The 11,640-nt window shown below is 49.3% G+C and overlaps 1 protein-coding gene across 1 annotated transcript in view; it reads left to right on the plus strand.

The window, feature by feature from the left end:
* Window positions 1-11,640, plus strand: part of FOSL2 (FOS-like antigen 2) — a 22,230-nt gene that overhangs the window by 2,121 nt on the left and 8,469 nt on the right. Inside the window, exon 5 of the mRNA XM_010840700.1 lies at window positions 8,749-9,000. Coding sequence (XP_010839002.1) covers window positions 8,749-9,000 — 252 coding nt within the window. The remainder of the gene's footprint in view (window positions 1-8,748; window positions 9,001-11,640) is intronic.

Genomic DNA, 11,640 nt, shown 5'->3' on the forward strand with positions numbered 1-11,640 from the left:
AGCTGACTTAAACAAGGCTGCTAGACCCTGAAGCCCGTCTTGGTCAGGATCTGCCGAGTTTCTAGCCCAGTTGGCTGCAGCAAGAGTTGCTCTGGTTAGGCGGTGGCCTTGGCCTCTATAAGCCAGCCAACCAGGAGGGGCTGCGGTGGGCTATTCCAGGGCGGAGGGACCCTGATGGAGAATAAAATGGAAACGTGGCTCTCTTAGTAACTGAGGATATCTTATTCCAAAGTGGTTCCCCATACCTGGTGGATCCTCAAAACGCTTTTCTGTGCCTCGCCTCTACCTGCCCTGGTATCCCCATAAGCACCCACTGTAGAGAGCCTTGTCAGTGCATTGAGGGCACAGTCAGTGCATGCACCCTTAATAACAAACACTAAGGTGATGAGTTTCAAATCTTGTCCCAAAGTGATTTTGTTTGCTTTCCAGCCCCATTGGTGGTTTCTATTGAATCCAGCCATCATTAGGCAATGGGTTGGAGTCATTTGACATCTATTCCCTCATTCTCCAGTTCAACAGCCCCTCTGTTTTTGTCCCTCTCTGCCTCTCCAAATCAGGAAGGAATCTTTTGATTTCTCATTTGCTCCTTTGGCTGCTGTTTCTGCGGCAGTCATCACTGAAATGTTACAACCTTGCAGCCGGGCTTTACTCAGACTCTGGGGCCTAGATGGAAAATCAGACCGGACATCAGTGCCCCGATTGAATAATCTGTGTCACTAGGGCTTTGAGCCCAGGATGTGAGTGGAGGCAATTCCCTGTTTTGGAAGAAAATCAGACAGGAAACCAGAGCTAGGAAGAAGGAAGAGAACTCAGTCCAGCAGAGTGTAATGGGGCCTCATTACCGAAGCAAAAAGCAGCTGTTGGCTAATTCCTAGCGTGCTGTAACACATGAGGATTTTGCAATTAGTAATAACTGGTGCACGGGGTTCTTGCGTATGTGCCTGTCCATTCGGCCCAGCAGCTCAAGCAAGGAGCCTTTCAAACCAGAGGGATTGGTAAGGTAATGCCGCTTTGGGCAAGTTTCTCAGCCTGTCCACTCCTGAGGAGGGGAGGGGGTGGCGGGAGGACGGGAGAGGGTTTTTCCATCATCCCTGTGACTGGGAGCAGAGCTGTTCTGTGGTCCTAAGAGCTGACGTGAGAAGCTTTTGTTATTTCACATGTCTGTGACCCCACCCGGGCTCAAGGTAACTTTATTGCATACCAGATAAAACCTGTAATCACTTTATTTCTCTTAGCTTCCTTTATGGAGAGACTTTCCTGGCAGTTGGTGATGGGCCTTCCTCCTTTTGTGGCAGCTCAGTGTAAGAGCTCTGGTTTTACCTTGGGCAAGTGAATATTATTTTTTTCTCCTCTCTTTGTTTGTGGGGTCTAATATTCCTTAGAAATTTGTTGCTGTTTACTCAGCCTAGGACTTTCTTCTCACTTCATGAAGCTTGGTCTTAACACATGGCTGTGAGTTTCAGTGACTTGAGGGGGGGCGGCAGATAACTCTTTGTTAAAACCTCTGTTCTTGTATGTGGCAGGAACTTGAAGTATGAAAAATATTTCCTGTTCCAGTTATAGTTTTAATCTCAGACGTTGGTCATTGGTGATTTGATTTGCCCCTAATAGTTGCACACACACCCCCCACCCCTGGCTTTTTCTTTTTATTGTTGTTTTCTCTCTTTCCTAACTTTCCTAGGAAAACACCTCCCAGATATATGCCCTGGCTGACTGCTCGACTCACGGTTTCAGGCCCTGAGCATTACGCAATCTAGCCAGTTACACAAACATAGGTCATTTCATAACTTGTTTTCATCAGCTTGGCCCCCTTTTAATGAAAAAAACAAAACAAAAACAAGACCCAGAACTTTTCCAAGGCTGCCATTTGTCTGTTTCTCAGATAACTTGTGAAAATAAATCAAAGGGGACAGTTCCTTTTTGGAACCAAGGAATAACAGAATAACTCTCTTCTTTGGCAACCATTCTTTTCCAAGAGACAGACAGACACACATACACACACGCACGCGCGCACACACACACACACACAAAATTCCCCAGAGTGAACTTTTGCCAACTGTACCAGGCTGGGACATTCCTCACATCAAAGAACTTTTACCAGAAATGACTGTGATTCCCAAGTCAGCCCCAATCGTGCCTCTTTAGTGCCCCCTACGGGACATTCTTAGAAGAACTATCTGGGGAATGTATTTTTCCAGCCCCAGAGAGTGTTAACTTGGTGAGTTTTCGAAATTCTTAGGACTTTTTTTTTTTCTTTTTAATTCAGGACAAATAAATGCCACATATTTAACAGTGGTTAACTAGGAGTTGCTTGACCTCGAAATGCAGTTTCTTTTCTAATTTTATTTTGTTCTAAATAAAGCATGGTTGAAAAAGGAGTGCTTTTTTCTTTCTCTATTTTTATATCTGTTCATTGGCAGCACAATGTCTTCAAATTCCGAAGGCTTGTTTTCTTGATATTGTTTGTAGCAGGACACTGGAAATTGTTCGAGGAGACGGTCTTCAGAATTGGTGGGAAGGTGGGAGGTGTATATTAAGGGTCTGGTACCCTTTTTTTTTGTTTTTGCCTTGATCTCACAGATGTTGTAGATTAGGATCAAACAAAATGTTATCCCAGGAATTTGTCTGTTCCGCTGATTCTTGCTGGTGGAAGTCAGTGTCACTGGTTCATCAAAGTGAATGGGGTGAAGCAGCAGTCACGTATTGTCTGAGTGGCAGTTGAATTTTCCTATTCAAACCCCTGAGTGCACTTCCATTGCTTTATTTCTACCTGGCTCATTATTCAAGGTGAGTGTAGAGTTAGGAGCCTCTGTTTTTTTTCTTTCCTGTCTTAATACAAACACACCAGAACTTATGCATCCAAATCAGCTGTTGTCCCCTTCATAACCGTTCCTTGAGGAGACTAAACTCTTATTTGGATGCTGTGGCTATTAGTCAGACTCAGAAAGATTTTACAACACCCCTCTTTGGAATTGGCTTCAGCAAATTCTTTTGAAAACCCTCCCTCCTAACATATTTTTGTCTTTTGAGGGTGAATTTAATATTTGGAAGTTATCAAAAGATCTGGCATAGAAGGAACCAAGGGTGATGTGTGAGGTCTGGGTGATCTGGCAGGGTCCGAAGCAAGATGTGACCCCGAATCCTGCTGGTCTCCATCTCAAGAGTCTTCCTGGGAGAGCAGTCACCAAGACAAGGCACACCAAAGCAGGCACCTCTGCCACCTAGACCTTTCGATTCGCCCCAACCCCCATCCCGTTACAGAGGAATAAATGCACTGATTTTGAGAATTCAGGAGGCTAGGTTTCTTGTCTATCCATTGAAAGAAAGAAAAAGAATTAGTGTTTTGTGACTCCGTCTCTTCCATGCTGTGTGTGGCATCTTTTGTGGCCATGGCATTTCCAAATGACGGCAGCTGCCCTGATGGAGGCAAATAAATCTGTTCCCAACCCCAGCTGGTAACTCTGTCCCTCTTGGACTCGCTGGGCCAGAGAGGGAAGGTGTAAGAGTCATCTTACCCAATGCCCCATCACGGGACAATGACTTGGCCATGCTCACCTGCTGTGGTTGTAGAGAGGATGAGATGGCATGCCATTCCCGTGGAGTGCAGAGCTGTCTTAGCTTGGTGGGGGTACAGAGTGGGGTCTACAGAAGGGTAGAGGGAATTCCCTCTTGCTTTGGAGTGGAATTTCTGTCCAAAAGGGCCCTGGAAGGCAAGACATCAGGGAACCTGGTGGACAACTCAGTATTGGTCACCTTCTTTTCCTTGCTTTTGTCTTTTCTTTGCTGTTCTTCACCCTAGCAGTTAGGTGAAGGAGGATAATGTGATTTGTTCAAGTGAACCTGACAGGAATCACTTGGAAAATGGGGGGGGGGGGTGGCGCGGGATTATGAGTTATTGATGACTATTTCCATGATGACATTAGTGCTGAGCCTCAGGAATGAAAGGTCAAAGGTCAAGGTGATGTCCCATATAGAATCTGTGAAAATTGGTTGAATTCCACAGAGAAGGCTTTGGAGAACACCCCACGTTTAGTAAAAGTACAGAGCATTTGAGTCAAACTGGACCTCAGCAGGTTTATTCTGGAGCATTTGAGGCAGCATTCGCCCTGCCCTCTCCTCTTCCCCCAAGCAAGTCTCCTGGGATGTTGGAATTTTCCTTTTCCTGTGCTGGGAAACTAAAAAAAGGGGGTTCTTAAGAGAGAGAACCCAGTCTCTTCTCAGACATGCATAATCATTTCTACCTGTCGAGGCAGGTCCCAGGTATTCAGGGTTTTGATGGCTTGAGTGCTTGGTGGCCCAGTCAAGAGTCAACCTCGTGGAGAAATGCCTGGCTGAGGGGATGGACCCTGAACACCAACTCTGATTCCATCTTAAATGCCACTTCTGGGCCCCTCACGCCAGGAGTTTCTGGGATAGGCCCTGCCACATCCATGTCTGCAGGAAAGCAAACCCTGCTTCCTAGACCTTTCTGAACCTGAGGCCCTACAGAGTTCAGAAAAGTCATTTCCTCAAGTTAGCAATTTCTGGACTGAAGGGACCTCTCTGATCTGATGAAGCTGGGTAGCACTAAAGGCCCCTTGTTCCGAGCTTTCTCATAGGCAGCAGGACACACATACATACTGAGCGGCCCCAAGGCTCCCTTAAATTCAGGATAAGGAGGTTCTGCTGCCCGAAGACCCCCATCAAGGCTTGCAACCTCAACATTCGGCTTCAGGTTCTGGAGATTCACGCTGGCTAGTGAGAGTCCATTGCTTGATTCCCTGCGTTAGAAGAATGGTTCTGCTTTTTTGCTTTCTCATTTCCTCTCTTTATTCTTTTCCCCTCAACCTGAGCTTACTGAGATGAGAATAATCCTCTAGGACAGAGGTCGCCAAACTATGGCCCAAGTCTTTTTGTAAATAGGGCTTAAGAGAGTCCAGGCACGCCTGTTTGTTTACATCTCGTCTGTGGCTGTACTCACGCTACAGTGCCTGAGTTGAGTAGTTGCCACAGAGACCTTATGGCCTGCAGAGTCTAAAATATTTACTATCTGGCCTTTTACAGCAAAAGTTTGCCAAACTGCCAAAGGAGGTTGGGGGGAGGGGGGCAATTTGTCCTTTTATAGGCATTCTTGCCCACCCAGAAGTCAACAGGATGACACAGTTAAATAAAGCATTTGGAGGCTCTGCCAGACTGGAATACCACATAGCCATCCAGCACCTTCCATGCTGTCCTTAGAGGAGGAGTTTTCAAGGGAGTGGAGAGCTCCAGGGGGGTCAAGTGAGGGTCCTGGGTTACCTCCTCTAGCCCCCCACCCCCAGCACACCAACATCCCTGTTGGTGCTGCAACAGGGATCAAACCACCGTGTACCTGCAGCTGAGAAGCCCCATCTTGGTTTCTGTTCGATGTTAACCCATTGGTAGAGAACTGTGATTTCTCCCCAACATGACATGTGACTGGTTCTTGGGTCCTCTTGGGAGAGAAAAACGCCAGGCTAACTTCTGGGACCACAAACTCTGAGGCTCACCTCTTCTCTCCAACTCCAGTGTCACTTTCTGAAAAATACCTTCAGAGTTGACACAAAACACAAATCTGCCAGATCTCACTTAAACTTTTGTGTGTGTCTCAGAGAGGCTCCTGCTGGAGACAAAAGCCTCCTTTAGCAGTCCCCTCTGGGGCTGGGACATTGTTTTCCTTGCAGCTCAGAAGCAGTGTGTTACCCAGATGGCTTTACCTCCCTCTGAAACGAGTTGTGCATGCATTTAGAGGCAGTCATTACCTACTGCTTTGTTTTTATTGCGTCTTGTTTTGTCTAGACCAAGCTACTGCTGCAAGGAATCTGGCTGATGGCCGGGTATGGCCTTCTGTAGACCTGCCATCACAGACAGAGTGGACCGGAGGGCCTCCTGAGAGGGGCTGAGAGTCTGCCACTTAGTCCTAAGCAGAATTAGTCTTTCCAGCTTTGCTTCAGGCTTTTGGCTCCCCTCCCTTAGCCTGAAATGGGAGCTCTTTTTTTGTTGGAATGAGAAGTCAGCTTCTTGGGTGCTCTCCTGAGAGGAAAGCTGACAGCCCCCTGCCCCTCGAAGGAAGGACGTTAAACTGTCCTACTAGATGCCATGGGTGTCTTTCAAACCCAGAACCTGACTCGGGGAGAGAAACAAGAAAAATGTTGGGTGCTTCCCAGGAATGAGAAGCTGGCAGTTCTCCCAGGAGCCACCCCTTCCCCCAGACACTTCCAATGACAATGCGTGTGGTGATGGTGATGGTGGCCGTGATGGTTGTCATTGTTGTGATGATGATGATGATAGCACCTTCCATTTATTTGGAGCATCATTTCTCAACCCTGACTGCACATTAGAACCTCCTTAGTTTTTTTTTTTTTAAACAGCTTATCAGAACACCACCCGAAAGCAGTGATTTTAGAACTCTAATGGTAAGGTTGGCTCCTGCATTGGTGTTTTTGAAAAGCTCCTCAGAATATTCTAATGTTGCAGCCAGGGTTGAGCACCACTGATGTGCTTTCATAGCCTGTGATTACAAGTAGCTCCTTATTTAATCCTTGTGATAGTGCAAAGAGTTTGGTGTTACTGCTCCCCTCTCCAGACAGGGAAACTGAGTCCCCAGTGACTCACCAAGGCCTCACATCCAGGCCTCCTGACTCAGATGACCTCCCAGCCTCCCTCCCAACGCAGCATCGTAAGAGAGACATAGCTGCCTGGGCTTTGGTGCTTCTGCACACACTCAGCTGCTCATGTGTTCCCAATGCCCTCTTCCTTAAGGCCAGCTCTGGTTGTCTGTTTTTCCTCCTTGAAGATCATTTCCCACTTGTATCCTTCCATGTTCACTGCACCCAGCCCTCCTTCACAGACACCACACATACTTAGGTACATCTGGTACTTTTCATTCAGCTCCTGATAAAAAGCCCAGTTGTCTTTGCCCTGCGAGATGACTCAGAATCCATTCTTGCACTGGGCAGCTCTCCTCATTGCCTCCCAGAATCCATTGCACTGGCAACTTCACAGAATCCCAGAAGACGTTTTATCCAGGTTAGTCTGGGAGGTGAGGCAGCCCCATCCCACCTCCTAGATTGGGGTCAGGCAGGGGAGTGAGCAAGGAAGGGTCCCCAGCTCCCTGAGCTGCAATGAAGGACTCTTAAGCTTCACTTTTATTTACACAGAGGAACACAGATGTCATCACCAGGGGCAAAGACCATGGTAGAGGCAGCTGCCATTGCTGCTGCTACTTCTAATCTTGGTTGGGCCGCAAGAGCAGGGATGCTATAGCATCCATGCTAATGTCAATGGGCTTTCATCTGGGGTCAAACAGACCTGTGCGGCCTCCTGGGTGAGGGACTGTCTGTAGGGATCCTGGGTGGGAATGACCCTGATGCTCTGTCCAGGTGCATTGGGGGTCGATACCAGCACTTGGGGCTGGACTTCAAGATAGGAAAAACGATTCTGCAAAGTGTTGCATTGTGTGGGAGAGACCTGGCCTCTCTGTCAGACCGAACTGGGTTTGAATCCTGACCCCACTGCTTATTAGAACGTGGCTTTGGATAAGTTACTTAATCTCTCTAAGCCTAAATTTCTGCCTCTAAAATGGAGATAATGGTAGTTCTTACTTCAGAGGGAGAATTAATGGGATAATCTAGGTTAAACACTACTGTGGTGCCTGTCATTTAGTAAGTGCTCAGTAAGTGTTAGTTGTTATTGTTGTCATCTTTGCATCCCCCAAGTTAGGGAAGAAAGGATGTGCAGAACCTTTTGTGGGAACAGGAATCATCTGAGGCTGAGGGTTCCAGAAGGGGGGCTCTCCCCTGAAAATCTGGAAGTTGGGGGGTCTTCCCCTTCTCCCTCCTTCTCACTTTCTAGTAGCTGCTTTGAAGGAAGGTCAGGCCCAGCTGCTGAGGAGCATGGCCCAGTTTAGCTTTGGTACTCTGTCATCATGTTATATTTTAAATAGACTGCTTCCTGCAGCATGTTCCACAGGGCTCTGCAACGTGGTCTGGGCATAAATTAAGTGACAGGGAGAAAACCCAGAGCTAGCAGCGCTAAAGTTTCCCACAGACAGGCCTATGAGCTCGGATAGATAGATACATGAATGGGTAGAGAGAGATGCAGGATCTCTCAAGATGGGGGTGAAGGTCAAGGAGGGCAAGGACAGCAAGGGGAAGCCTGGCAGCAAAGGCTACCGCTTTCAGTCTCGTGGGTCAGGGGAGATCTTTTCATGGTCTCACACTGATGGGATCACAGCCCCATGATGAAACTTTTTGGAACGTAACAGAAGCAGACACGATAAACTTCCTGGTGATCTTTGTTGCTGTAGAGCAGTTGGTCTGCAAATCTCCTCAAAGGATACTAAGCTGGTACCTGGGGAATAAAAGCAAGTGACCCAGAGGCTTAGGTGGCCCAGATGGGAGGCCTGCTCTCCTGCAGATAGGGGCATAGCTGGCCTGGAGGGTTTCAGAGAGGGCCTGCTGGGATGTGAGCTGCTGAGGACCACATCTGTCCTGGCAGCCATTGGGGATATGACCACATCTTTCCTGAGCCGGTGGGGGATGGAGTTTCCAGGACCTCAGTCAGGGAGCAGATCTGACGGGGAAGAGTTAAGATCCCCTTGATTCTTGGATGTGCAGGAACCCCGCCCAGTTATCCTGACCTCGGCACTCCAGGCACTGACCCTACTTTCTGCTGGTTTTGGCCTTCTATCTCGGCTTGGCCTGTTTTGCAGTATTTGTTGGCTCAGTCCTATCTTCCTCTTCATTTCAGAAATTCCGGGTAGATATGCCTGGGTCAGGCAGCGCCTTCATCCCTACCATCAACGCCATCACGACCAGCCAGGATCTGCAGTGGATGGTGCAGCCCACGGTGATCACTTCCATGTCCAGCCCATACCCCCGCTCGCACCCCTACAGCCCCCTGCCAGGCCTGGCCTCTGTCCCCGGGCACATGGCCCTCCCGAGACCCGGTGTGATCAAGACCATTGGCACCACGGTGGGCCGCAGGAGGAGAGATGAGCAGGTACAGTTCTGTTCGGGAGCCACATTAGTGGCTTTATAGTGCAGAGTGTTTTCCTGCAGACTGGCGAGGAGCAGGGTGTGTGTTCTGGGAGCACTGGGGAGATGAAGGAACTCAGGACCCTCCTCCTTGGAGGCAGAGCATGTGACCTGAGAGTCAGGTATCTTGCCCATGTCCCTTAGAATCTCTGAGTCTCAGTTTCCTCAGCTGCAAAATGGGGATGGTGTCTTGCTAGCCAGGACTTGCTGCCGCTGGAATGAGATCATGGTGGGAAAGCACATGGTGAATGATGAGGCATCAGCACACGGGCAGGACTGTTGGGACCTGCCTACAGCAGTATCCTCTGATCCTTGGCAGAGGGACCATGGGACAAGCAGCCGATGAACCCTGGCGGGGAGCCCTTTGTGGGCTTATCCCTTAAGTGTCTCCTAGTATCTAGTATGGGCAAGAACCCAGCTGTCCTAAAGGGGCCCACTTCCAGGCCAGTACTGCCTACGGTGTGTCCATCACCCCTCCATGTCCCAGGCCTCCAACTCGAGGCTGGAGCCCATTTCAAGTGCCTGGGATGCACATTCCGGAAACACATCTGGGACTCTGGGGTCTTTGGAATCTGCTCAGCTCCTTAAGCTTCAGGGACACATTGGGGAGCGGGGGTCAGACAACAGCAGCCTTTTTTCCCCTCAAGGGGCTTAGCTTTGAGCAGGAGCCAACCTGGCTGGGAGGGATGCCAGAAAGGGGCGGGGCCTCTGCTCTTTAGATAGCATCTACCCGAGCCTCCAAAGGTCTATTGTCTGTATTAGCGGAGAGTGGGGCAGTGATGGCCCCCCGCTTCCCAAAAGAGAAATCAGAGTCATGCATAATTCTAGAAAGGAGGGAATGAGCCTTGTAAGAGCTCCACCTGTCCCCCTTCACAGATGACACAGCCAAACAGCTACCTGGGGCTACTTGGCCAGTGAGTGGGGAAGTGTGGTCTAGAACCAGGCCTCTGGGATTCCACCCCTCTGCAGTGCTCTTTCTACAATGCCATGCCACCGTGAGTTCAAGGAAGGGAAATACTTTAGTAGCAGAATCCCTTTTTCAACTGAAATATTAGCCTGGAGAATTACTTCGATTACAGCTTTGGAACCCCTTCCCATTTCAGTCACTGTCCACCTGCACTCTGGAATCCCCAGGCCCACAGTGTTCCAATACAAGGACCTTCCAAACGTGGTGCCAGTGGCTAACTGTGGGTCCAGTGCCACTAGTCCCTTTGTGTGTGCCAAGTCACTTCAGTTGTGTCTGATTCTTTGTGACCCTATGGACTGTAGCCCGCTAGGCTCCTCTGCCCGTGGAATTCTCTAGGCAAGAATACTGGAGTGGGTTGCCATGCACTCCTCCAGATCTTCCCCACCCAGTGATCGAACCCGTGTCTCTTATGTTTCCTGCATTGGCAGGTGGGTTCTTTTCTGCTAGTGCCACCTGGGAAGCCTGCCACGAGTTCCCAGGATACTTAGAATTACAAGGATCACTGCTTTGAGGAACCAGAAGCTTTTACACGAGTCCCGTTCCTCTGAGGACAAAGCTGGGCCTTGTATCCGCTACTTGTTGGCTTGTTCTCTTAATGGCCGGACCTTGTGCAGGGGCAGCATGGGGAGATGTGTGTAATAGACACTAACGGTTCCCAGGTCCTGTTGGGCTTCTGCTCCTGGGGCAAGTGGCCAATACCCTCCTCCTCCCAGCTGCTTCCATGCTTGTAGTTATAAATATGCAGTAGCAGTGATCCCAGTGTCTTCTATAACTGTGCTTCCTTCAGGGAACTCAGGGTACCAAGCTTTATCTCCTGGTATGTAAAGGACCCCTTATCCTTTACAAGCTAGGCTTGTGAGGGACTCCCAGGTTAGCAGGACAGCCAAGCAAGATGTGCTAAATACTCTTCATTCTTTTGTCCAACTCTTTGTGACCCCACGGACTGTAGCCTGCCAGGCTCCTGTGTCCATGGAATTCTCTAGGCAAGAACACTGGGGTGGGTAAGCCATTCCATTCTTCAAGGGATCTTCCTGACCCAGGGATCCAGCCAGGGTCTCCTTTGCAGGTAGATTCTTTACCATCTGAGCTACCAGGGAAGTCCTTTTTCTGGACCCAGGTCACACCAAATTTGCAAGATTAGAGAGGAAGAGACTTTGGAGACTGGCTTTTCTAAATCTCCCTCTGCACCCATTTTACAGATGAGGAAACTGATGCCTAGAAAGAAGGGCCTTGCCTAGGCTCATGCAGTGAGTGGCAGCAGAGCCAGGATTGGAATCCATCCCCTTTGACCTTCAACCCTGTGATTTTTCCTATCACACCACCCAGGCGTGCCCTTGGAGAGTTTCCTTCTGTTTTTGAGATAGAAGGAGAGAGCCAGGAACATTTTATCCCACGTCAATTAGGAGTTCAGACCATCATGCAGCAGCTTAGAGGAAGCCTAGGCAGCAGCATCCTAGAACTTGGCTCCTCAGGTTGCTAGCTCTAGGGTCTTTTCTCTGAGGCTCACTTCTGCCTTCCCAGCCTCCCCCAGGGGGCAGAGGCTGTTATGGCGCTGGCCTGGTGTCTCATTGCCCTCCTCTGGGGCCTGCCCCGGAGGCTCCCTCTGAGGCCACCAGTGGCGGGGAAGGGAGGGGGGGG

The sequence above is a fragment of the Bison bison genome, unplaced genomic scaffold (assembly GCF_000754665.1).
Source record: "Bison bison bison isolate TAMUID 2011002044 unplaced genomic scaffold, Bison_UMD1.0 scf7180017864145, whole genome shotgun sequence".
In the NCBI taxonomy this organism is placed as follows: Eukaryota; Metazoa; Chordata; class Mammalia; order Artiodactyla; family Bovidae; genus Bison; species Bison bison.